Raw genomic sequence first — 23,296 nt, 5'->3', positions numbered from 1 at the left:
TGTGTTTAGTATTTTAGGTTCACACACACAAGGAGTCTGTCTTGCTGTCAGGAGCTTCCAGTACAGAAAGTACAGTACGTATAATTCATGGTAATAAAAACACTAGTAATAAATTTTTTTTTTTATGACAATATAGAAATAAAATATAAAGTCTAATTTCTATAGACAGACATCTGATGGACCACATGCAAGTTTTACACTGTTTCTTGTTTGAATCAGAAGCTGAAGCTCACCCCCGCTCTGTGTGATAGCTAACCCACCCAAGGCAGCCCCATATACCCTCTCCTCAAAAATATCCACATACACCACACCCAAAAAAAAAACACACCACAGATTCACAACTCATCATACTTTCTCACTTCAGATCTTAAAGGGATAGTTCACCCAAAAATGAAGATTCTGTCATTAATTACTCTCCCTCATGTCGATCCAAACCTGTAAGAGCTTCGTTCATCTTCAGAACACAAATGAAGATATTTCTGATGAACTCCGAGAGCTCTCTGATCTTCAGAGACAGCAAGGATCCGAACACGGTCAAGGCTCAGAAACACAAGGACATCGATAAAATAATCATGTGACATCAGAGGTTCAACAGTAATTTTACGAAGCTACTTTTTGTGTGCAATGAAAACAAAAATAACAACAATTCCACAATTCATCTCCTCCGCGTCACCCTGCAGCGCCATTTAGGAGAGTATCACATACGTGAACAACGCAAGTACACGGATACGCTGCAACATTAAGAGCATATCCACGTACGGTGGTGCGGACACAGAACAAACGTTGCTTGAATTAAGTCATTATTTTTGTTTTCATTGCACACAAAAAGTAGCTTCGTAAAATTACTGTTGAACTTCTGATGTCACATGATTATTTTATCGATGTCCTTGTGTTTCTGAGCCTTGACCGTGTTCGGATCCTTGCTGTCTGTGAAGATCAGAGAGCTCTCGGAGTTCATCAGAAATATCTTCATTTGTGTTCTGAAGATGAACGAAGCTCTTACAGGTTTGGATCGACATGAGGAAGAGTAATTAATGACAGAATCTTCATTTCTGGGTGAACTATCCCTGTAATCAGAACATTAAACATGGTGCCGTGAGTGTAAACAGAGGGACGGTGAATGGGAACACATGTAAAGTCACCTGTATGCCGGACACGGTGAAATACGGGATCTCAAACTTGACGGTGATCGGAGGCCTTCCCTCCGTCTCGTGATTCTCGACACTCGGCAGACAGAAGTGAGCGCGCATCAGAAGCTCCTTTCCACCCTGTGCACGACACCAGAGCTCAGATTCAACCAAACTCACAAATACATACATGACAACGGTCTCATAAAACAGCTCATCTCAGGACTGATGCTTTCTCTAGGCACATCTGTAATCGCTTTCTTACTGGGAAGGATTTAATGCTCCACACCACCAGGTTCTTCTCAGGAACGTATTTAGCGTGACCTGTGCTGGTCTTGAACTTGGGAGAGTCGGCATCGCTCGGCACCGGCACACGGATCTCCACATTATTGGCCACGGACTGCTTTTTAAACTGCCCTTTAGCCTGAAATGCAGAGAGAGAGAGACTGGATCAGATCAGTCTACACATACTGAACAATGCTGAAAATATGACTAACTCTGTAGGGTTAGACTCAGTGTGGACGAAAGTCTTGCTCACAAACCTTCACCATGATCTCCACCCGACTGTGAGAGAACTTCTCAATAACAGACTCGATCCAAATGAGCGGCTTGACCTGCAGACCAGAGACGTGTGTGGTTACAGAGACTATACACACTATACACACATCAGCTGTGTGACTGCTGCCAAGATCCAAAACAACAACACCGTCAGCACTAACACACTTGTGTTCATACACCGTCCGGTCATGATGTGTGCTGTAGAAACAGAGGCGCAGTCACAGACTAGCTGTCTGTCGCCGTCAAAAGCCTCAAGGGCAAGTGCGCTAGCATATAGCGCTGTTGTGTTACGGGCTTCCCGAGTTCAAATCCCAGCTTGAGGACCTTTCCCGATCCCTACCCCTCTCTCCCGCGTCCCTTCCTGTCTGCTCTCCGTGTCTATCATAATGAAAGACTGAACACCAGGAAAAAAGACTAGCTGTAACGTCACTGAGAAGGCACAAGCACGATGGCTATTCTTTACCATCAATCTAACTCTCACTTCATGAAAAATAGATCAACGGTGTGTCCACAGAGGACGATAAAACTGGTTTTTAATAAAATCTGTAACACTTTATTTTAAGGTGTTCTTGTTACACAAGTTATGTGTACTTACTATTATAATAAGAAGTAATTATGCATAATTACATGCAAGTAACCCTAAACCAAACCCTAACTATACAGTAAGTACATGTAGTTCATAAATATTACTCAGTACTTAAATACACTGTAACAAGGACACTTTAAAATAAAGTGTTACCAAAAAATCTCAGAGGAAGAAAGCAGCAGCAATGTCCCAAAATGCTGCACAGGCTAAAAATTTAATTCTTATAGATGCCATCCAAAGTCTTCATCGTTACTCTGGTCATCTGTTGCTATGATTACAGGCATTACTACGGAGCAGAAAAGAGAGACACACTGCACAGGGCCCAAGAGGGGCCCCACAGCAAACGCAGTGCACAGGGCCCAGAATTCCTAGCGTTAGCCCTGCTACAGGAAGCCGTTCAGCCATCATTCAGTCTGCGTGTGTCTGTTGTTTCATTACAGACGTGTTTGTCGATACACAAGCTGTTAGCCGCGCTTACGTGTGTGTTGATCCGGTACGACATGAGCTCAGACTCTCCGTCAGGCGGAATGAAGGAGATGGTTCTGTCGCTCTCGAACCGCGACAGACGAACACACTGATGAAACTTCACGTCCTCCATAGTCACGGTCTTCCCTTTGTCTCCTGTGCACGCACACACACACACACACACACACGGACTGTAGGACTGATCCTCTTCATCAGTTCATCACTCAAACAGCGTGATATCGTCGGTTCTTACGGCCGGTGAGGGCGAACAGCATGCGGTCGTTGAGGCCCAGCCGGAGCTCCGGCATCCCTGAGAGCATCGTCTTGAGCTTGATGCTGCCCACGATATCACTGCTCATCACGCTGCCGTTAGCGTTCACCTGCACACACACACACACACACACACACACACACACACACACACACACACACACAGTCCACCAGCACACACACACACACACACACCCTCGTCAGCACACACACACACACACACACACACACCTCGTCAGCACACACACACACACACACACACACACACTCCAGGAGAACAGCTGCTCGGAGGAGCGGTCACTCACCAGCACGTTAATGGACTCGATCACGTCGATGAAGACCTCGTTCTTCTTGTATCTGATGCCCTCGGATCTCCAGGACACGGCGTTGGTGACGGTGGTGGGCACTTTGGTCTTGGCCACCTCCAGCTTGTTCCCCTGCTGCGTGATGTACCTGAGAGAGAAACACGGGTCAGGAGAAGAGCCTCGGCGTGACGATGGCATGAAGCGGACGCGTCTTACTCCTGAAGGATCTTGCTGTCGGTCGTCTGCGGGAAACCGAAGTCCATGAGCTCGTCCAGCAGCTCGTACACCACCACGAAGTTATCCTGAATGCTCTCCTCCTCCAGCTCCTTGAAGTACTCCGTGAACACCTGAACACACGGCACGGGAGGAGCCCGTTTGTTTCAGCGGCAGCGCTTCAGTTAAGATTGAAGAATTAACCCGGTAGTTAATGAACGACCTCGAGCCGTCTCGGACTCACCTCCACCAGCTTGTACAGGAAGGAGTAGACCAGAGACGCATTGGAGTTCTTGTTGGTGGTGGCCACCACTGATGTTATTGGCAGGTTAAGTTTAAAGGGGGCATGAACCAATAAAAACATCCTGTAAGTATTAGAACTCTAAACTTTCCTGTTAAGCCCCGCTCACACCGGTTGGGTCGTCGGAGACAGATTTTGAAAATCCTAAACTATTCCTATAATCCTAGGCTAACATCTGTAGTCTTTGATTTTTGACAGCAGATTAATGGCCGTTGCAATCAAACTTCTAGCAGTGTCAGAAGATTTGGCGTACAGTCCTGCAGTGTGACCTCCTACGACGAACTGTCTTCGTTTTCAAGACAAGCCGTGATCAGAATTAATGCTAGAGATGTCTTCTAACCGCATTAACTCCGGCGCTCCTGTCCTCCACTCACAGAATTCATGTAATACGTTGCCTTTGCTCTGATAAACACTGCTCGTGCTGCAGTTTTCATGAGGGTTTGCAGCGCTGCTTACACTTTTCTTCTTAAATACGCTGGTATTGCAGACATTCATTAACTTTTAATGACAGCCAACATTACAACAGCTCGCAGTCACTGAACGTGTATGGGTTGATAAGGTAGAACTTTTCTTGCGCGCACCTGTTTTTAACGCGTCTTGACTGTCGTACAGTCTGACATTAATGACAACTGAGATCCCACGGTGTGACATGATCATCATGTTCGTACAGTCTGGCAAGTACAATCCTAAAGGAAAAATCGCACAGTGTGAGCCCAGCTTTAGTCTAAAGACAGCTTATAATGAAGGCAGTCTGTAAAGCATCAGCTTGTGTTCTGCTCTATGATGTAATAGTGTGGATAAGCTCCGCCTCCGCAGAACATCAACGCCTGCTTCTAAATCACTGTCTGTTTAGCCCCGCCCACTGATTTTACATTGCTGCCAGTTTAGCCCCGCCCACTGATTTGCGCATGTAGTGTTTACAAGAGAGGCTGACGCAGGTCTAAGCATTAACCAAACGATAAAGATGCTCTGAAGACAGCAAGACCCTGTGTGCTGGAAGCCTTCCTTCTGATCACAACGTTACGAAAGAGTGGATGAACTTTATTATTAATGAAGATCCAGAACACGTCAGTAAGAACTCAGTCCTTTGTTCACTTCATTTTATAGCAGATTCGTAGACTGTCAGTCAAACACAGGTATTAGCCAATCACAGCAGTGGGCGTGTACTTCCGGGTCTACGATCCCCCACGTCTACTCAAACAGCGTTCTGATGAGGGGGTCAAAACAGGACAGAAAGTAGCCTATTACTTCTAAATTATGATGTTTATTGATGTAATAATCTTGATAACATTATAAGTGGAGCTCAGAGAACAGTACACATAAAACAAAACAGAAGCAGTCCAGCCCTTTAAGGGGAAGTTGTGTCCTAATGGTTAGAGAGTTTGACTCCTAACCCTAAGATTGTGGGTTCGAGTCACGTGTTTACTGAACGATACACCATTAAATGATTCAACAGAATCACACATGATCGAATCTGCACTGCTTACTCAGAATAACATTCTACAATCAGATCATGAGGTTTGTGACGTTAAGGATACAGTACAGATTGCTGTGTTTGATCCACAGGAAGTGGACATTGCCGTGTGACATCACAGGGCAGAGAAGCCCCTCCTCTTCCTGTTGCATTAGCAGGGTGAAGAAGTGGTCGATCTCTGACATGTCGACATCACCTTTGTAGTTGCGGCATATCAGCACCTGATGAGAGGACGTTTGTGTCAGAGTATGACAGACAGCTTTCCTTTCATCATTTCAGATCTCGTCATTTCTTAAAGGGTTACTCCATCACAAAATGAAAATGTAGTCATTAATCATGTCGTTCCAAACCCAGAAAAGCTTTGTTGGTCTTCAGAACACAATTTAAGATATTCTGGATGAAAACAGGGAGGCTTGAGACTGTCATAGACTGCCAAATAAATAACAGTCAGCTCTTCTGTGTCGCTGCGCCGATGCGCTGTTTTCTTTCAAACCAAAGCGTAAATACACTAGAAAACGTATCCTTGTGGCGCGGCTGACACAGAAGAGCGTACGCTGCCTGTGTTCAGCTCAGATTTGCCAAAATGGCGCTACGCTGATGTGGAGAGACACAGGGGAGAGGAATTGTTGAATAAAGTCATTATTTTTGTTTTCTTTGTGTACAGAAAGTATTCTCGTCGCTTCATAACGTTACGGTTGAATCACTGATGACAGATGGAGTATTCTGACGATGCTTTTCATACTTTCCTGGACCTTGACACTGTTATTTACTTGGCAGTCTATGGGACAGTCTCAAGCCTCCCTGTTTTCATCCAGAATATCTTAAATTGTGTTCTGAAGACGAATGGAGCTTTTACGGGTTTGTAATGACATAATGATAACATTTCCATTTTGTGATGGAGTATCCCTTTAAGTGAGCTGCATCATCTGTACCTTCACACCTCTTTTAATGGGGTCATCTGTAATAATACTCTTTCCTGTCTGGAGAGGAAATGACATCTGTTCATGTCCTAAAACTGCTTCTAAAGTGGTCAGCGGGATTAAAGCAGTTCCAGTAGAAAACACTTTCAAAAGAAGTGAAATACTACCATATGACATCGAATAATGAACCACTGTTTCTCATTAAAGACTGTAGTAAGCAGACAGCTGTAGAAAAGCTCACAGATTATTACAAACTTGATTAAATCAGGTGAAGTTAATCTACTAATTTCTTCTATAAAGTCGCTCATTAAGAGTCATAATTACCTTCCCCTTCAGATCCAGCACGAACACAGCTGACGCAGACATGTTCTAGCGCGTATGAAATCACCAGATCAGTGTTAAATCAGATTAAAGTAGCGCTAGTAACATCTCTGTGTTTAGCGGAGAGTTAATATGAACTCATCACGAGCGCCAGTTCCTTTTCCTGCGCGGTGCGCGGTGACGTCACGCAGCGCCAGGTAAACGATTGCCAGAGACCACGTGACCGCGGAGGCGCGCCAGTAGAGGGCAACATCGAGCCACCTTCAGCAGGTGAGACTGCAGCTGTGGAACCAGCTGTCCTGCTTGAGATGCTGTGTGAAAGCTGAGCGTCCGCTGAGGAGAGGTTATGAATGAGGATGTTACACACAGAATCGCGGTGTTTGTAGAGTACAGTAATATTATATTGCATGATTGTTAAACGTGTATTATGTATATCTGGGCTGCCTATCTTGTCCAGGACACTCCTGTAAAATAGATTTTTAGTCTAGTTGGTTTTAGTTTAGTGAGCTTCTCTCCTGGTTAAATAAAGACAAAAAAAAAAAAAAACTTTAAATAAGTAAACCGCTTCAGTTCATTGAGTCTCCACCACACTGTTTACAGTTTTAAGATGAGCTGTCCTGGGTTTTATGAATTATCTGATTAAAAATATACAAAACTGGACACGAAATGTATATTAAACAGTAGATCACGGCAAAAAAACAACCACATTATAACACTTCATAGAGGCAAAGTCCAGCAGGAAAATCTAAAAGTACAAATTACAAAAAGATCCATGCTGCGTCCGAAATCGCGTACTATGTGAGTAGGTACTACATTTAAATTAGAACGTACTTCACGACGTACGTTCTGTACGTCTACATGCGCCATATTGGAAATGTCACGTGACATACGCTATCATAACCGCGAAAATTTAAAGAGCCCATTTCACTGACTGCACCAACTGCGAGCGATGTTTTTAGTTCTGCTTTCCGCCTTCATCAGCGTTTTTACGTCGTACGAGCTCACAATCCAGAGGAGGCGTCGGTCAGCTACTCGCAGATCACGCCTTCGTCGAGAGCTTTTACGGAATTTCTTAAATAACAAAAGTATCATCATTTATTTAGCTAATAACTTTTACCTCAGAAAAACACACAAACCTGTGAACGATGACAGATGTTGATTTTTGGCAAGGAAAAAGTAATTTATTTGCTTGTGCTATTACCATCGATGGATGAACATGAATGAATCAATAGAGATAACGTTACATATGTAATGTGTTTATCTCTATTGATTCATTCATTGATGGTAATAGCACACGCAGTGTGCCTGTATGCGTGTATATATATATATATATAACGTACAGCTTGTGAAATTACCATCAATGAATGAATCAATAAAGATACATTTTTATTTCATTTTAATGGCAATTTTAAATTTAATTTTAATGGCAATAGCTCTTTTTCATTACCATTATTGAAATAACTGAACTTAAATATACAAGCTTGATCAATTTATTGATAATTTTTTGTCAAAACTTGATTTTAATTTTTAATATTTTAATATAAACATAATTCTAGGAGAAAATTTCAATTGACACTTAGAGGCTTTTACATCTGATGTCTTCATTATATTTATAATATATATAATATATACACACATATATTCAAATACATCATGCATAAGAAATGGATCGTATACATATAAATACAGACATACTATATTTATAAATAAGCCAACACAAGAAACAAGTATCTTGTTAATTAAAGTTGTATTCTAAAATAAAACTATATGCATGTTTACAGATTGTGAGCCCTACAATCTACTGCCACCTGAATGCTGCTGTGCCAATTCTTCGGCTGTATTTTGAAGATGGAGCTGACCTCCGCCCCAGACTCCAACTTTCACGGCAGTCCATCCAATCCTTGATTGCTGCAGTGAAACCTGAATGCGACCATGGCTGGGAAAAGGACGTTGAGGTGCTGGTGTTCCTTTACTGGCTGGCCCATGCAGCATCATACTGGGTAGTGTCACTCGCCTTTAACATCCCGAAGTCTACTGTGCATGACATTGTGCACAGAATGAGCAAGGCAGTCATCGGGATTTTGAGGCAGCTCATCGCTTTCCCCAGTGCGGATGACCTGGAGGCGGTGGGAGCAGGTTTTGCCCAGCTGGCAGGGTCTCCAGCTTTCAGAGTAGTAGCTGGTGCTATAGATGGCTGTCACATCTGCATCAAACCACCAGCAAGTGATGTGCAGTGCTACTTTAATCGGAAGCTCTTTAATTCTGTACAGCTGCAGGCCATCACTGACCACCAGGGGAAGTTCCTCGACATTTTTGTGGGGTATCCTGGGTCTGTGCACGATGCCAGGGTGCTGAAGAACAGCCCTGTGTACACTGGCCGCCTGTTTCCACCTGCAGGAAAATGCATCCTTGGAGATGGTGGGTATCCTTGCCTGAGTGCGCCCATCTGCCTCATGACGCCATACAGAGAGTCTGCACAGGAAGCATTCTCGTGCACGGAACATCGTCGAGAGGGCCTTCGGGATGCTGAAAACGTGCTGGCGTTCCATTTTTTTCAAGGCACTGGAAGTCAGCCCTGCTTTTGTGCCAGATGTCATTGCATGCTGCACGGTGCTCCACAACCTCTGTCTTACAGCTCACTGCCGCTGGACAAAGCCTCTCCATCACCAAGACTCCTGTCGGGCCTCCTCGCGGCTGCACATGGTAACTGGGGATATTGCAGACCCAGGCTAATCGACAGGGGATCTCGGAGCTACAGTGGTCCCTAGAGGTGACACCCACCAACCACTGGCACACTGCCTTAGGACACATGCGTTGAAAGGAACATATATTGAGTTATTTTAAAGCGATGCCCTACAAATGACATTGCTAGTATCAAAGTCCCTTTAGATCTTTAAGAAACCTGTGAAAATTACCTTACTGAAGCTGCTGAAGTTAATTTTCTTTCCTCATCATGACACTATAACAAAAATGTTTTCAATACTTTTCCTTTTGGTGGTGCTTTAAGCTCAATTATACTACTTTATGCCAAAATTATGTCATTTTGTTTTAAGCTTTGTATTCTGTATCCATTTAAAAGTTAAATACACAAAAATAAAACAAATACATTTTACCGGTGTCTGAAGTGTGTGGGCATTTCTCTACAGTGCGGCACTTGTTTCAAAAACCATCTGGAATCTGCTACAAAATACAAAAAACACTTAAAAAATATTAATTACTCAATGCCACATATTAATCACTTTACAACTGACAATCTAGCTACTGCAAATCCCTGGGAATTAAGTGTTTTTTAATAAAACTTGCAAAACCAGCATGACACAATTTACTAACAAATAAATGAAAGAGAGTGTGTATCATTGGATTCCTTTATTTTTTTGCAATTATTTCTAACAGCTGAAGAAATCTTTCCTCTCTCTCTTTTGTCTCCCCCTCTCTCTCTCTCTCACTTCTCTGTCTCTTGTTTCTTCTCTTTCTCTGGCCTCCTGTTCTAGTCTCTTCTCATGCTCTCGTCGCTCTCTTTCTTTTCTTTCCTCCTTTTCCTCCATCTCTCTCCATCGCCTCTCCTCCCTTTCAATGGCATCTCTTTCTCTTTCAGCTTCCCTCTCCTCCATCTCTCGGATCAGCTCCTCAAAATCTTTCCTTTTCCTCTCTACTCTTTCACGTTCTGACCTCACTGAGGATGGAGAGGTAACAGCAACATCCGGGCCGGATGAGGCAATAAGGGTGGGTGGTGTGATGGAGGGTCTGCCCCCTATTGCCTCATCCATGGCAGAATACCATTTCCAGGATGCTGCTGTAACCCCCCCATCCTCAGTGCTCACCCCAGTCTGTGGACATTTCAGATCCTACAAATATTTGAAAACAGAATATCAAGACAGTCAATTACATTGTAAAACATATGATTTGTTAAATGATCGCATTACAGGGCCAAACATGAGCATGATTCAATCATGACAGAATTCTCATTTTAGGGTGAACTACAATAATAATAAAAAAAAAATCTTACTTTATATTTTTGTTTAAGGTTCTCTCATTTTTTTTATCTGAAGAGCAGACATTTTGCCCTCTAGCCTCTGCTCTGTGATAAAAACTCTTTTTACTCTTGTCTTGTATAACGTTACTTACTCAAAACCTTTAATTGCAGCGTTTCTCTTTCCAGTGAAGAGGGCTTCATTAGCCACTCTCCACTGTATTAGAGCACGGGTGTGTTCATCCAACCTGATCTCAAAGAAATGCGTGAAATGAACACGAGCCCTTTATCCCGATATACGTGGTGGTGGCACGGAATGTGTTGAAATTACGTGTCGGGACCACGGAAACAACACACATACAAAGTCAATGAAGCTAATTTGTCGTGATGGACACACGGATTCCCTGGTTCAACAACGTCACACAGTGGGCGGCGGTAAATGTTGTTTTCTAGTTTAGGAAACGTCCTCCTTTTATAATTTATTATATTGATGTGTTTGCTATTTTTGTTGTCTAAATAACAGTAAATTGTCTGTGATTTAACTATCGATTTATAGATGGAGTATCTTTAAAGAATAGCCCGAGGCAGTGTTAAATAGATTGTTCCCTTTACGTTATTAAACCCTTTACGATATTTTATGATTTTCAAATGTATTTTCTGTCATAGCAGCGAATATTATTAATAATTATTCTTACGAATCAGAAAACTTTCAGTGGTTACCGCGGCAACGGTACGTCACGTTACGCACGCTTCTTACCCATAATCACTTTTACCACTCATTTCACCCGCCAATTGACTACAGTAAGTATCTCAACTCAATGGGTGTTTGTTTGTTAAAAAGCACGCAACACCTTTGCTGTTATTTCTTTAGTTGTAGTCAACTCTGGAGATTAGGTTGAATTTGTTAGTGTTGCATTTTAATTTACACGGCTACCGCCGCTATCCAGCCAAATGACAGCTGTTCACTGCTAACCACTGCTACCAAAATCAGTTTAAACTCATGTATTTGTCCATGTGTTGTGAAGACAACAATTAACAACGAGTTGTTGAAGTGGTTAAAGTTTTATTCAAAGTGCGAAGTAAATGTCAGAAGTGTAACTAAGGGGAATTACCAGAATCAGGGATGGACTGGAATAAAAAAGTGGACCTGGAGTCTTTCCAGAGGATTTGACTGCTCAGTGCGACTTAATGTCAATGAGCGTTCATACCTGATATAATCAATGCATAATTAAATAGAGAGATATAGATAGAATATCCTGGAACACTATGGTGCCATACTTTTGTAAGACTTTGCCATTTTAGAAGACACTGAAATCATCATGACATAATTGAGGGTAATTGTTACTTTAGTTATGTGTGACATTGAGAAGAGCGAGCAGTGGATATTCTGAGAAGCATTTTACGCAGCAGGACAGAAGAAGACCACTGTTTCCATTATTTGTAGGCCTAAATAAAAATAGATTTGTGTATGTACTTGCTTGTGTCAAGTGACTGTGGTACAAATCTGACATTTGTACGGTAATTTGTCTCACACGGACATTGATATCTATACCTCCTCTGTACTGACTTACATCAACACCACCATTGACAGTGTTACATCAGAAAAACAGATCACAACATACCCTAATCAGAAGCCATGGATGAACAAGGAGGTGCGAATTCTGCTGAAAGCTGCCGCAACACTGCCTTCAGGTCAGATGACGCTCAGGCCTACAGTAAATCCAGGGCTAACCTGAAAAGGGGCATCAAAAAGGCCAAGTACTGCTACAAGCTGAAGGTAGAGGAACACTTTTCCAACTCTGACCCCCGACGCATGTGGCAGGGCATCCAGGCCATCAGTGACTACAAGCCAAGCAACTCCACTCCAACGGTCACGGACGTCTCCTTCCTTAACGAGCTAAATGACTTTTATGCTCGCTTCAACAGCGACAGCAAGGAGACGGCCACCAAAACCACACATTCAGCAGATCACCACCAACCTCTCAAACTCACCTCCACAGATGTCCACACTGCACTAAGCCGGATCAACGCACACAAGGCTGCCGGCCCGGACGGCATTCCTGGACGTGTGCTTAGAGCATGTGCAGAGCAGCTTGCAGGGGTCTTCACAGACATTTTCAACCTGTCCCTCACCCAAGCAACTCTGCCAACATGTTTTAAGTCCACATCCATTGTGCCAGTACCGAAACACTCCTCCCCGATGTGCTTAAATGACTACCGCCCCGTAGCACTCACACCCATCATTATGAAGTGCTTTGAGCGATTGGTCCTAGCACACCTCAAAGACTGCCTCCCACCCACACTGGACCCTCATCAATTTGCCTACCGCAGAAACAGGAGCACAGAGGATGCAGTATGCACAGTGCTGCACTCTGCACTCACACACACTGGACAATAACAACACATATGTACGGATGTTGTTTGTTGACTTCAGTTCAGCATTTAACACCGTCATTCCCTCCAAGCTGACCACAAAACTTGGAGACCTGGACATTAACACCTCCCTCTGCAACTGGATCATGGACTATCTGACCAACAGGCCTCAGCATGTTAGGTCAGGCCACACCCACTCCACCACCATCACACTTAACACCGGAGCAAAACAGGGCTGTGTGCTGAGCCCATTCCTCTACTCCCTCTACACCCACGACTGCAAGCCTGTGCATGGATCAAACTCCATCATTAAGTTTGCAGATGACACCACGGTGATTGGCCTCATCAGTGACAACGATGAGACTGCCTACAGGGAGGAGGTTCAGCACCTGGCCACATGGTGCGCTGACAATAACCTGCTTCTTAACACCAGTAAAACAAAGGAGCTCATTGTGGACTTCAGGAAGAAGAAAGGAAGCACGCATGACCCCATCCACATTAACGGGTTGGTTGTTGAACGTGTCTCCAGCTTCAAGTTCCTGGGAGTTTGACCACAAACACCTCCAGCCTGGTCAAGAAGGCTCACCAACGCCTCTTCTTCCTCAGAACACTGAAGAAGAACCAGCTGTCTTCAGCCATAGTGGTGAACTTTTACCGGTGTGCGATCGAGAGCATCCTGACCAGCTGCATCACAGTCTGGTATGGAAACTGCACGGTGGCTGACCGCAAAGCACTGCAGAGGGTGGTGAAAACTGCCCAACGCATCACAGGGACACCACTTCCTGCTATTGAGGACATCCAGAGGAAACGCTGTGTACGTCGAGCTCGCAGCATTCTTAAGGACTCCTCTCACCCTGACCATGGACTGTTTAACCTCCTGCCTTCCGGGAGGCGCTTCAGGAGCCTCCGGACAAGGACCAGCAGATCCAGGAACAGCTTTTTCCCTACAGCTGTCCCCTTGCTGAACTCTGCCCTCTGACACCCCCCACACCATACACACAGACTCCTCCCCCACTTCATCACTACATCTGACTGATTTATTTATTTATTTATTTACAACAAGCAAAAACAGCAAACCTGCTATTACTTGCACTACTGTCTGTTCATCCAGAACACTGAATAACCCATTTGCACACTGAAATATTTTCTATGCACTTTACTTTCCATTGCAATAGTGTAAATTGTTCATATGTTCATAGTTCTGCCTATAGTGTACATACACTTCACATATTTCATCTGTATAATATGTTCATAGTACACCTATCTGTATATCATGCTGATAGTATTTAAAATCTGTAAATTTTGTCCATAATACTTATCTGTATAGTTATTGTACATATTGTAGACCTTGTATATTCTGTACTTACTGCTTATTGCACTTCTGGTTAGATGCTAACTGCATTTCGTTGCCTTGTACCTTACATGTGCAGTGACAATAAAGTTGAATCTAATCTAAGGATTGATTTGTATTATTGATATGATATTTGTGCGTAGTGGTTGTGATTGACCAAAAAATAATTAAAAATTACAACAACACTGTACTAAAAATTAAGAAACTCTCATAAAAAACAAAGGCTATTCTAATAATCTTTTGCTTTTTCCTGTTTTACAGCTTTATTGCAACACTTTTTGCCTTCACCAACACACACATATATACACACACACACACACACAAATCAAAACAACGGCACTTTTAAGAGCCTCTCTCTCTCTCTCTCTCTCTTACTTGTCTCTTTCGATCACTCTCTTTCTCTATTTCTTCATCTTGTTTTTTTTTTGTTTTTTTTATTGTGTCTGTATTGTTTCTATTTGTATGTGATGTCCTTAAATTCTGACGTCAGGGTCTTTGATGATCCCAATGATGCCAGGATCCACATGGCAGCATTGATTAGTGATGCTTATCTCCATGATTCCAGGGTAAGGCTTGTCATGAGAAGCAAATACCTAAGTCTGAAAATACTAATTGCGATTGCTGTTTATAGATGTGATGAAAAGGGTTTAGTAAGACCCTTTTATGCAACTACTGAATAATGCACAATTATAAGTGCTGCTGGTATAAGTGCTCTGCAAATATATAGGCTGCCATGGCCAAGAAAAACCCTGCCTTTCCCCAAAGAAAAATGAGAAAAAGCAGGAAGAGATCCCTCACTAATCCACTGGTCACAGGCAGGCGTGAGAAACGTCGGGAAACACACTGCCCTGCATCAGGTTTGTTCTTTACTAAAACACGATTACTGTATCTAAGAATAAAGATAATTCATTAAATAGTGTTTTGGTGGTTACACGTATTATAAAATGAGAGTCAAATACTACTTTGACAAAATGGTGTTGCAATGTTTGTGAAAAATTTTCTCACTAAAGTATAAGATATTTGAAGAGCATGTGACTGATAATCCTTACTTGTGTTGTGTTTTAATTCCTTTTGCTTAGTTCCCCTGCCTCCAGTCCAATATTTTCATTTTGAAATGAATTTGTTTCTACATCAAATTGTCAATCCAGAAGAATATAAAACCAGAATGAGGGTCTCTGCAGCTGCTTCTCAATCCAGAAGAAGGGATCCTGTGCATGAGGAAGGCCTTCAGATAGAAGATCAAGAGTTGGCAAGTCTTGGTGAGGATACTTACAGTAGTAACACTACACTACAGTTTTTCCAATTCCCACCATTTATTTAATTATAATCAAGCATTATGTTTGGTCAGTTCCATTACAGACTCAAAGTATAAGTGATATATTAAATTAAATTAAATGTATGCATTTAGCAGACGCTTTTATCCAAAGTGACTTGCAGTGCATTCAGGCTAACAGTTTTTACCTAACATGTGTTCCCTGATATATACTTGTGATATATACTTGTGTGTGATCATAATCATGAGTACAGACCTTTTAAGGACAAGTGAATGTATATTTTTGTTTTTTTAGAATCAAGACTCCAAGAGTTAAGGGACACTATAACTGCAGACCAGGTTCCGGAGGGAACAGACAGAATGGTTTCTGCTTGGGAACAAAGGCAGCTTCTCACAGATGTGAGAATAAAAACTGCTAGGCCTATGCTTTTTGATGCAAAGCTCTCAGCCGAAAGAGTATCCGTCCAAAATTGTCACAGATGCTGTGCTGTAGAAGCTGTGATTAGGTGCCTGGACTGTGTACCACTGGACATGGAGTACCTCTGTGCTACCTGTGACATGGAGGCCCACAAGAGAAATGTCTTCCATGACAGAGAGGCTGTGTTCCATGGATTTCTTGAGCCCTTTCCCCCTACAACTGCTGTGGTGGTGAATGAAAATGGCCAGCCAGCCTCAGTTTTGTGAACAAAGTATGTTAAAATTATTATTATATCAAATTGTCTCATACTTATAGTGTAATTCCCCAAATGTTTTTGTAGATTGGCACATGTTTATATTTAACAGTGTTTCTAAATGGCTTAGATATTTTTTTCTAAAATGCTAATCTCATCCTAAGATTATTCTCAAAACTGTAAAGTGCAAGTGTGAAATTTAATAGCTGAATAACAAAAGTATGATTAGTTTTGACAGTTCTGACCAGCATATCTTTGACCAGCTAAGTCAATTGCATCTTAATAAATGTGTTTAAGCATTTACTTGTTTCTACATAGTGACAATTACAGTTGGTATAGTGGTGTGGCCAGTTTTGATTAATGGTTGTGTTTTAAAGCACTATTTTGAAAATGAGGTTAGCGTTTTGAGAAATGCATCTAAGGGACTGAGGAGAAGCTGCAAATGAAGATAAGCAAATGTTGAATATAATTGTTCGTTTGTGCACAAAATGTTATTGTTTGCTGTTTTAAATGTTTACTCAACGATTACAGCCACTGATGCCAGAAGCAGCCTATCGTTAGAATACGCTACAAGTAAATGGGCCAGTAGCTGTTAAATATTTTCTCATATTCCTCTGTTTTGCTATTAAAAGTATGTCATTTGAAGTTGTGTAGCATATGGTGGCACAAACTTGCTCACTGTATTGTAAGACTGTAAGGTGAGAAATGAAGAACGATATAAAGACTCTTATGTAGTAACAACTATTTAACTTTTTGTTTTCTCCTTAAAAAAGGTGTCACATGGAAGTGCATGACAGCCTACAGTTCATGTGGAGAAGCTGTTTGTTTGTAATTAATATACAAATCAGCAGAGTTTGATACTTTTGCCTGTTATTGTTTTCCTATAGCTTACAGAAGCTCTTCTAATGGGGGAGACTTATATTTTTGTCAAGTTATATATGAGGCCACTATTGCACACATAGATGAAGACATGCGTAAACGTTCTCAGAATTAACTTTTTTTTTTTTATCTGATGCAGGGGATGGTGGATGTGTACTTTATCAGTGTAATAGTTAAACAAATCATATGCAAAATAAAAAACTTGTATAGCCTACTATTTGATACAAATGTTGTATTATTTAACCAGTTTTAAAGTTTTACTACATTTTGTTCCTGAAATCCACACTTTTGGAATCAAGATAATCAAAGGTAATCAAACCAAGCACAACCTAATAAAACATGTTTCATGGATAAAGGGTTTTGTAAAAAAGATCATGTTGGTGGATATTCCACTAATATTAAGTAAGTAAACTTTATTTATATAGCACCTATCACAGATAAAATCACAAAGTGCTTTACATATAGCAAAATAACAAACTTAAAAATAAGAAACATCATACAAAACATAAAACATAATAGCTCAGTCAACTGAAAGCTTGACTGAATAGAAGTGTCTTTAGCTGTTTTTTAAAGGAATCAACAGAATCGACCACACGCAGAGACAGTGGCAAGGCATTCCACAGTTTGGGAGCAACTGCTTGAAAGGAGCGGTCTCCCCGAGTTTTAAGGTGGGTTTAAGGGACAATCAGGAGATTTTTGACCTGAGGAACGAAGAGTACGAAAAGAAGAATAAGGGGTAAGCATGTCTGCGATATATTGGGGGGTCTGTCCATGTAATGCTCTAAAGGTTAAAACTAAAATTTTATAATTAATTCTAAATTTCACTGGAAGCCAGTGGAGAGTAAATAAAATCGGAGTAATGTGTGCCCTTCTGTTGGTTCCTGTTAAAAGCCTGGCTGCTGCATTTTGCACCAATTGAAGACGGTTCAGAGAAACATTGTTAAAACAAGTAAAAAGAGAATTACAGTAATCTAACCTTGAAGAAATAAAAGTATGAATGATCATTTCCATGGTAGCTTTGGGCAATATTTTTCTCAATTTAGAAATATTTCTCAAATGATAAAAACAGTTTCTGACCAACTGTCTAGAATGACCATCCAGAGACAACGATTGGTCGAACAAAACACCCAGGTTTCTTAGGCTCAACTGGACGGATGAGTCCAAGGAACAGAGGTATTGTTTAATTTGAGGTCTTTTTTGTTCTGGAGCAATGATCAAAGTTTCAGTCTTTTTTATATTCAGTTGTAAATAATTGTTGTATAACCAAGTCTTAATGCATGACAGGCATTCCAATAAATCATTTAATTTACCTAACTCTGGCTCTTTGAATGAGCAGTACAACTGAATGTCATCAGCATAAAAGTGATGACACATTATTAAAATTTCGAATAATTTCACCAAGAGGGCTAATATACAATAAAAACAAAATAGGACCCAAAACCGATCCCTGAGGGACTCCATATGATAGAGGGGTCATTTCTGACAGAATGTTATTCATAGACACACAAAATGATCTATCACTCAAGTAAGAGGTGAACCATTTTAAAACAGACCCAGAGAACCCCATTTCATTGCATAACCGATGTATCAATACTGTATGGTCCAATGTATCAAATGCAGACGATAGGTCAAGTAAAATCAATACAGTGTACTTTCCAGAGTCAGCAGCCATCAAAATGTCGTTTGATACTTTAAGAAGCGCAGTGTCAGTTGAATGACATTTACGAAAACCTGACTGAAATTTATCAAACAAATCTTTCCCATCAAGATATGAAGTCAGCTGCCCCGCCACCACTCTCTCTAGAATTTTAGATAAAAAAGGCAGTTTAGATATAGGCCTGTAGTTAGTTGGTTCAGAAGAATCCAAATTAGGTTTCTTCAGTATGGGGCTGAGAACTGCTTGTTTAAAATGACTAGGCACAGAACCAGTTAAAAGGGAAAGATTGATCAGTTTAACAACATATGGTCCGACTAAATCAAACACATTTAATAGCAATGCAGTCGGCAATACATCAAGCGGGCTTGAGGATGGTTTCACTTTACTCAATAAACCCTTAATATCCTCACAAGTGACCGGTGAAAAAGAGTCCCAAGAGGATGCAGAACCATAAGATATAGTCTCAAGAGATGGGTTTATAATAGCTCTAATATCTTGCACCTTGTTTACAAAAGCATGTAAAAACCTATTACAATCAGACTTTGAGTGCACAGGTACTTGGGAATCGAGAGGAGAGACAATCTTAGAAATAGTGTCAAACAGGACTTTAGGATTTTTCTTGTTCAAAGTTACAAGATTAGCAAAATAGGTCAACCTAGCCTGTTTTATCATAACATTAAGCAATGTGATAAGCTCCTTCAAATGCAGTCTATGTACTTCCAGACTTGTGGATTTCCACAAACGTTCAACTTTACGGCACTTTCTCCTAAAAGACATTATTTCTTCATTCACCCAAGGGCAAGGATTCTTAGGGAATGTGCTTTTACTTTTCAGGGGAGCAACATTATTTAAAACAGACAGACAATGAATGTTAAAGGACTGAAGAAAAGATTCAGCATCACTACAATCCATAAAAGAACTAGGGTCAAATGACTCAGAAAATTTCTCAGATGTAGTTTGACTAATAATACGTCTTTAATAATTCATTAGCCTGCAGCAGAAACGGTCCCTATACACGAGCGCGAGTCCTCCACCTCGCCGCAACACACGCGGTGTCCCAAACACAGAACAGTCCGGAGGACACAGTTCATTGAGATGAGTGTAATCCATTTCTCGCTGCCAAGTCTCAGTTAGGAACAAGAAGTCAATATTAAAAACATGTGGGTCATTCTTGAATGGCTTATTCTGCAGTGGTATAAACAATATGATCCCATTGATTTGGAAGCATGTTTCTTCTCCCAACATTTAGACTGATTTCATTGAGTTTGTTCATGGTGCATAAATTTCTGTTTGCCATTTCTTGTTCATATAGGAATTTACTTTAATAATGTATTTAATAATTTACTTACAACAGAAATCATATAACATGTGCTTGCTTATGTTGATCAGTAGGCCTATCCCTGAACACATATACAAGTTGTTACATCCTCGTGTAGCTTTCACCGGTTTTTTTTTTTTTTTCAAAACATGACCATGTATTTTATATTTATACAGGTGTGTAGTAAATGTCATTTATGTAATGCCTTCACCACATCGGTTAATAAAACTTTTAACACCGAATCAGTTGAAGGCTTTATTCAGCAAAAGCAATCTACTTTTATCTTTGAAATGAAAATATACAAATTACTGTATGGTTTGATTTAGCCACTTTCTATTAAACTACAAAAACATTTTAATTGTTATAAGTTTGTAGAAAATAAGCAAAAAATTGTTAAAGTACTGCAAGGTTGTGGATTTCAAAACTTGACCAATACACCATTTGAGTCAAAATGATTTTCAAGTGCACCACAATGTGTATATGATTAAAATACAATAATAAAGTGTATAAAGACATTTGTACATTTTTGTTTAACTATATAGTGCATATAAAGTGCATTTTATCTACTAAATGTATATTTTTTTAGACAAATAAATAAATAAATACAGAGATTAAGAATGTTTTATATTCCAGTTCATGTGTGCATTAAAAAAAAAAAAAATTCATCTTTTGCTTTGTTATTAAAAACATTTTTTTGAATGATTGAGCAAACAATTAGGAATGACACAGAATAATCATCATACATTTTATTATGGCACAACAGATACATTTTGGAACAGTTATTAAACGACACATTTTAAGGACTCTTAATATTATAAAAATGCTTAATTGTTGTAGGCTCATTTGGAGCATATAGCCTACCTCAGGTAAATCATTACGACAATCACAATCTTTAAATTATTTTGCATATTAACAATAGTAATAAAAACAATAATACACTAAGCATAATGTCATTCTACGCTAAAACATACCTTTTTGAAAATCGTTTATGTTTCAGTGGCAACGTACTAATATTTTCAGAGACGCTTTAACGCGAAACAGGAAACTCATGAATATTCATGTAAGCTCCGCCCAGCGTCACCGAAAATCTCAGACACCGAATATTTCAGAACACCGGTCTAGACTGCGTCGTACATCGAGAGGGTGTGCTGTATCGTGAATACGACGCGAACCGGAGTGCTTGCAACCTCTTCAGACGTGACTTATTCACGAGACAGCACTAGCCTTGAGTACCTTATTGCTTTTCTAAAGCGATTACCACTCAATTCATATTAAAGTAAAAATAAAATGTATTAGTGCAACTTTCATGAAGAAAAAATCACCAAAAGCCAACCTTCCGCTGGAAAAAAAAAAATAGTCCCTGGCTGTGAGCAGCAGCAGAAGTTAAAATATTTCGGCTGTCATGTTAGATGGCGGCAAAGACAGTCTTTATTACTGATTCAGTCATAAGTCAGTAGAGAAGACTTTAATATTGAAAGGACAATTGCATTATGTAGGGTTATTGTAAGACATTTAATGGCTAATTCACACGCCAAACTGCAACAAATAGTTGTCACAGACCGTCGTGTTCAAAGACTACCATTATTACCCTGCGCCCTGAACTGATATCTAGCTAAAAGCAGTGGACCGTTAAACCAATAATGAACGAGATAAAAATTATTCTGCTTAAACTGTGTTTACAGGACAGTGAAGTTGTAAGGTCAGCCAGGCACTTGTTGTCATTGCTGACGTCTGGCAGTACAGCTGGTCCCAGTCAGGAAAATGCCAGGTTTTTTTGTGTATTTTTTTATTGCATTAAGGATAGTTTGTGAGAAAATAAAACCCTGTTTATAAAATGAATTTGTGCATGCATGGTTATGTTGAAATTACTTAAAAAGTATATGCATTCATTTCATGATTCCGCCTCCATAGGCAGCACCTTGTTCAGCAGCACCTTGTTCAGCAGAGGGCCACCATCCAAACTGAGATGACAAGGTTTTGCAACTACATGATTTTTATTTAATACTGACATAAAGAAACATGCCATTATTTGATGGAAATTATTTTGTTTTGTAATTGTTAATTTTTTTGCCAACAGATCATTTCCTGGTTTTTTAAATAAAGGGCGGGGTAAAAGGCGGATTACTTCAACAACCACTAGCAAACCCGCTAAAATATTGCCTGTGAACATTTATTTGCTGCCTCACCTCTTTGACCGAACGCCTAAAGGAGAGTGAGCAACTCATTCACATGCAGGCTGGGTTGGGCAGAAAAAAACAATGCAAGAGGAAAATGCCACCTATGTAGAAGTAAGTATAAAGGATGTCTCTCTTGTGTCTTTTAAAATTGTCTTTTGCTAAGTGCAACAGAGATTAAGATTAATTCCTTAGTACATCTGTAGTCCGTATACCTTCGGATAATTTGTTTTTTTCGTTTTTGTCTTCTAAACGGAAAAACCCTTCTCATGAACATAAACAAATCTTGTCTTTTTATATTTTTATTTTCATCACACTTTGTTCTAATCCGCCAAATGGAAACACAATAAAACCAAAATTGGATAAACAGCTTGATATTAGATCTCTACATGGTTTGGAATAAAACGCTCCTTTTTGACGATTGGTCCACCAAAAATCACGCCATGTTGTCATCAGTTCTTACTCAGCTCCGTGCAACAGAAAGAATAATAGTCATTTGATACAGTGGTACGGATTATTACAGTTTATTGCAAGTTGCAACTGCATTAATCTCTTCTCATCAAACAGCAAGACTACTAAATATCTCGACACAAACCGTACCTGAACACAGCTTTCTTCTGTGTACAGATACATTTGCGTGCTGTGAAATACTAATTTATCTTATTGAATATTCATTTATGTGGCATTGGCTCTCACAACTACCCCTAGTCTACATATTTTGCACACTGCTGTTTTATTTAGCTGACCAACTCTTGAAATCTGAGTGCTAAAAACTATATGCGATGCACTGGACAGCGCGGAGAGAATTTGCATAAGCTACATTGTAGGGAAGCACAAAGCAAAATCGATTGAAGGGTTAGACACTTTGAACAATAAAACCAGAGATGAAGAGTATTTTTTTATATTTATTGCCGTCTAAAAGTTTTAAAACCGATTTTTATAAATGTAAGAATTAAATTAGTCAATAAAATTAGTTTGACACTAAAAGTCAGTTTTAACCAAAGGCATCTTGCGCTGCATCGGTGGCATAGAAGGCAGCATCATTCTGAAGTTGCTTTTAGATGTATTTTACAGAATTTAATTGTGCTGT

At 40.4% G+C, this 23,296-nt stretch overlaps 3 protein-coding genes across 3 annotated transcripts in view; all 3 read right to left on the bottom strand.

Moving 5' to 3' along the window:
* LOC122133856 (ferredoxin-2, mitochondrial-like) overlaps positions 1-23,296 on the bottom strand; it is a 104,429-nt gene that overhangs the window by 59,604 nt on the left and 21,529 nt on the right. The gene's annotated exons all lie outside the window — the stretch shown is intronic.
* LOC109069951 (protein lyl-1-like) overlaps positions 1-23,296 on the bottom strand; it is a 103,008-nt gene that overhangs the window by 73,914 nt on the left and 5,798 nt on the right. The gene's annotated exons all lie outside the window — the stretch shown is intronic.
* LOC109091835 (cyclin-dependent kinase inhibitor 2D (p19, inhibits CDK4)) lies at positions 1,059-6,719 on the bottom strand. The gene is made up of 10 exons (XM_042725240.1): positions 6,544-6,719; positions 5,364-5,520; positions 3,769-3,836; positions 3,528-3,658; positions 3,312-3,459; positions 2,990-3,116; positions 2,750-2,892; positions 1,670-1,741; positions 1,393-1,551; positions 1,059-1,268 (listed from the first exon to the last, which is right to left on the bottom strand). Exons 1-10 carry the CDS (start codon positions 6,583-6,585, stop codon positions 1,074-1,076), a joined length of 1,242 nt encoding a protein of 413 aa, XP_042581174.1. The 5' UTR covers positions 6,586-6,719; the 3' UTR covers positions 1,059-1,073.

The sequence above is a fragment of the Cyprinus carpio genome, chromosome B6 (assembly GCF_018340385.1).
Source record: "Cyprinus carpio isolate SPL01 chromosome B6, ASM1834038v1, whole genome shotgun sequence".
NCBI classification, from domain to species: Eukaryota; Metazoa; Chordata; class Actinopteri; order Cypriniformes; family Cyprinidae; genus Cyprinus; species Cyprinus carpio.
Note: the sequence above shows the minus strand (reverse complement) of the source record. Positions and strands in the feature narration are given on the sequence as shown.

Excerpts from the sequence above, each read along its gene's own strand:
- LOC109091835 (XM_042725240.1), bottom strand. The coding sequence starts at position 6,585 with ATGTCTGCGTCAGCTGTGTTCGTGCTGGATCTGAAGGGGAAG. Across the intron at positions 3,117-3,311 it reads TCGAGTCCATTAACGTGCTG|GTGAACGCTAACGGCAGCGT; the intron begins GTGAGTGACCGC and ends GTGTGTGTGCAG. Across the intron at positions 1,552-1,669 it reads GGGTGGAGATCATGGTGAAG|GCTAAAGGGCAGTTTAAAAA; the intron begins GTTTGTGAGCAA and ends TCTGCATTTCAG.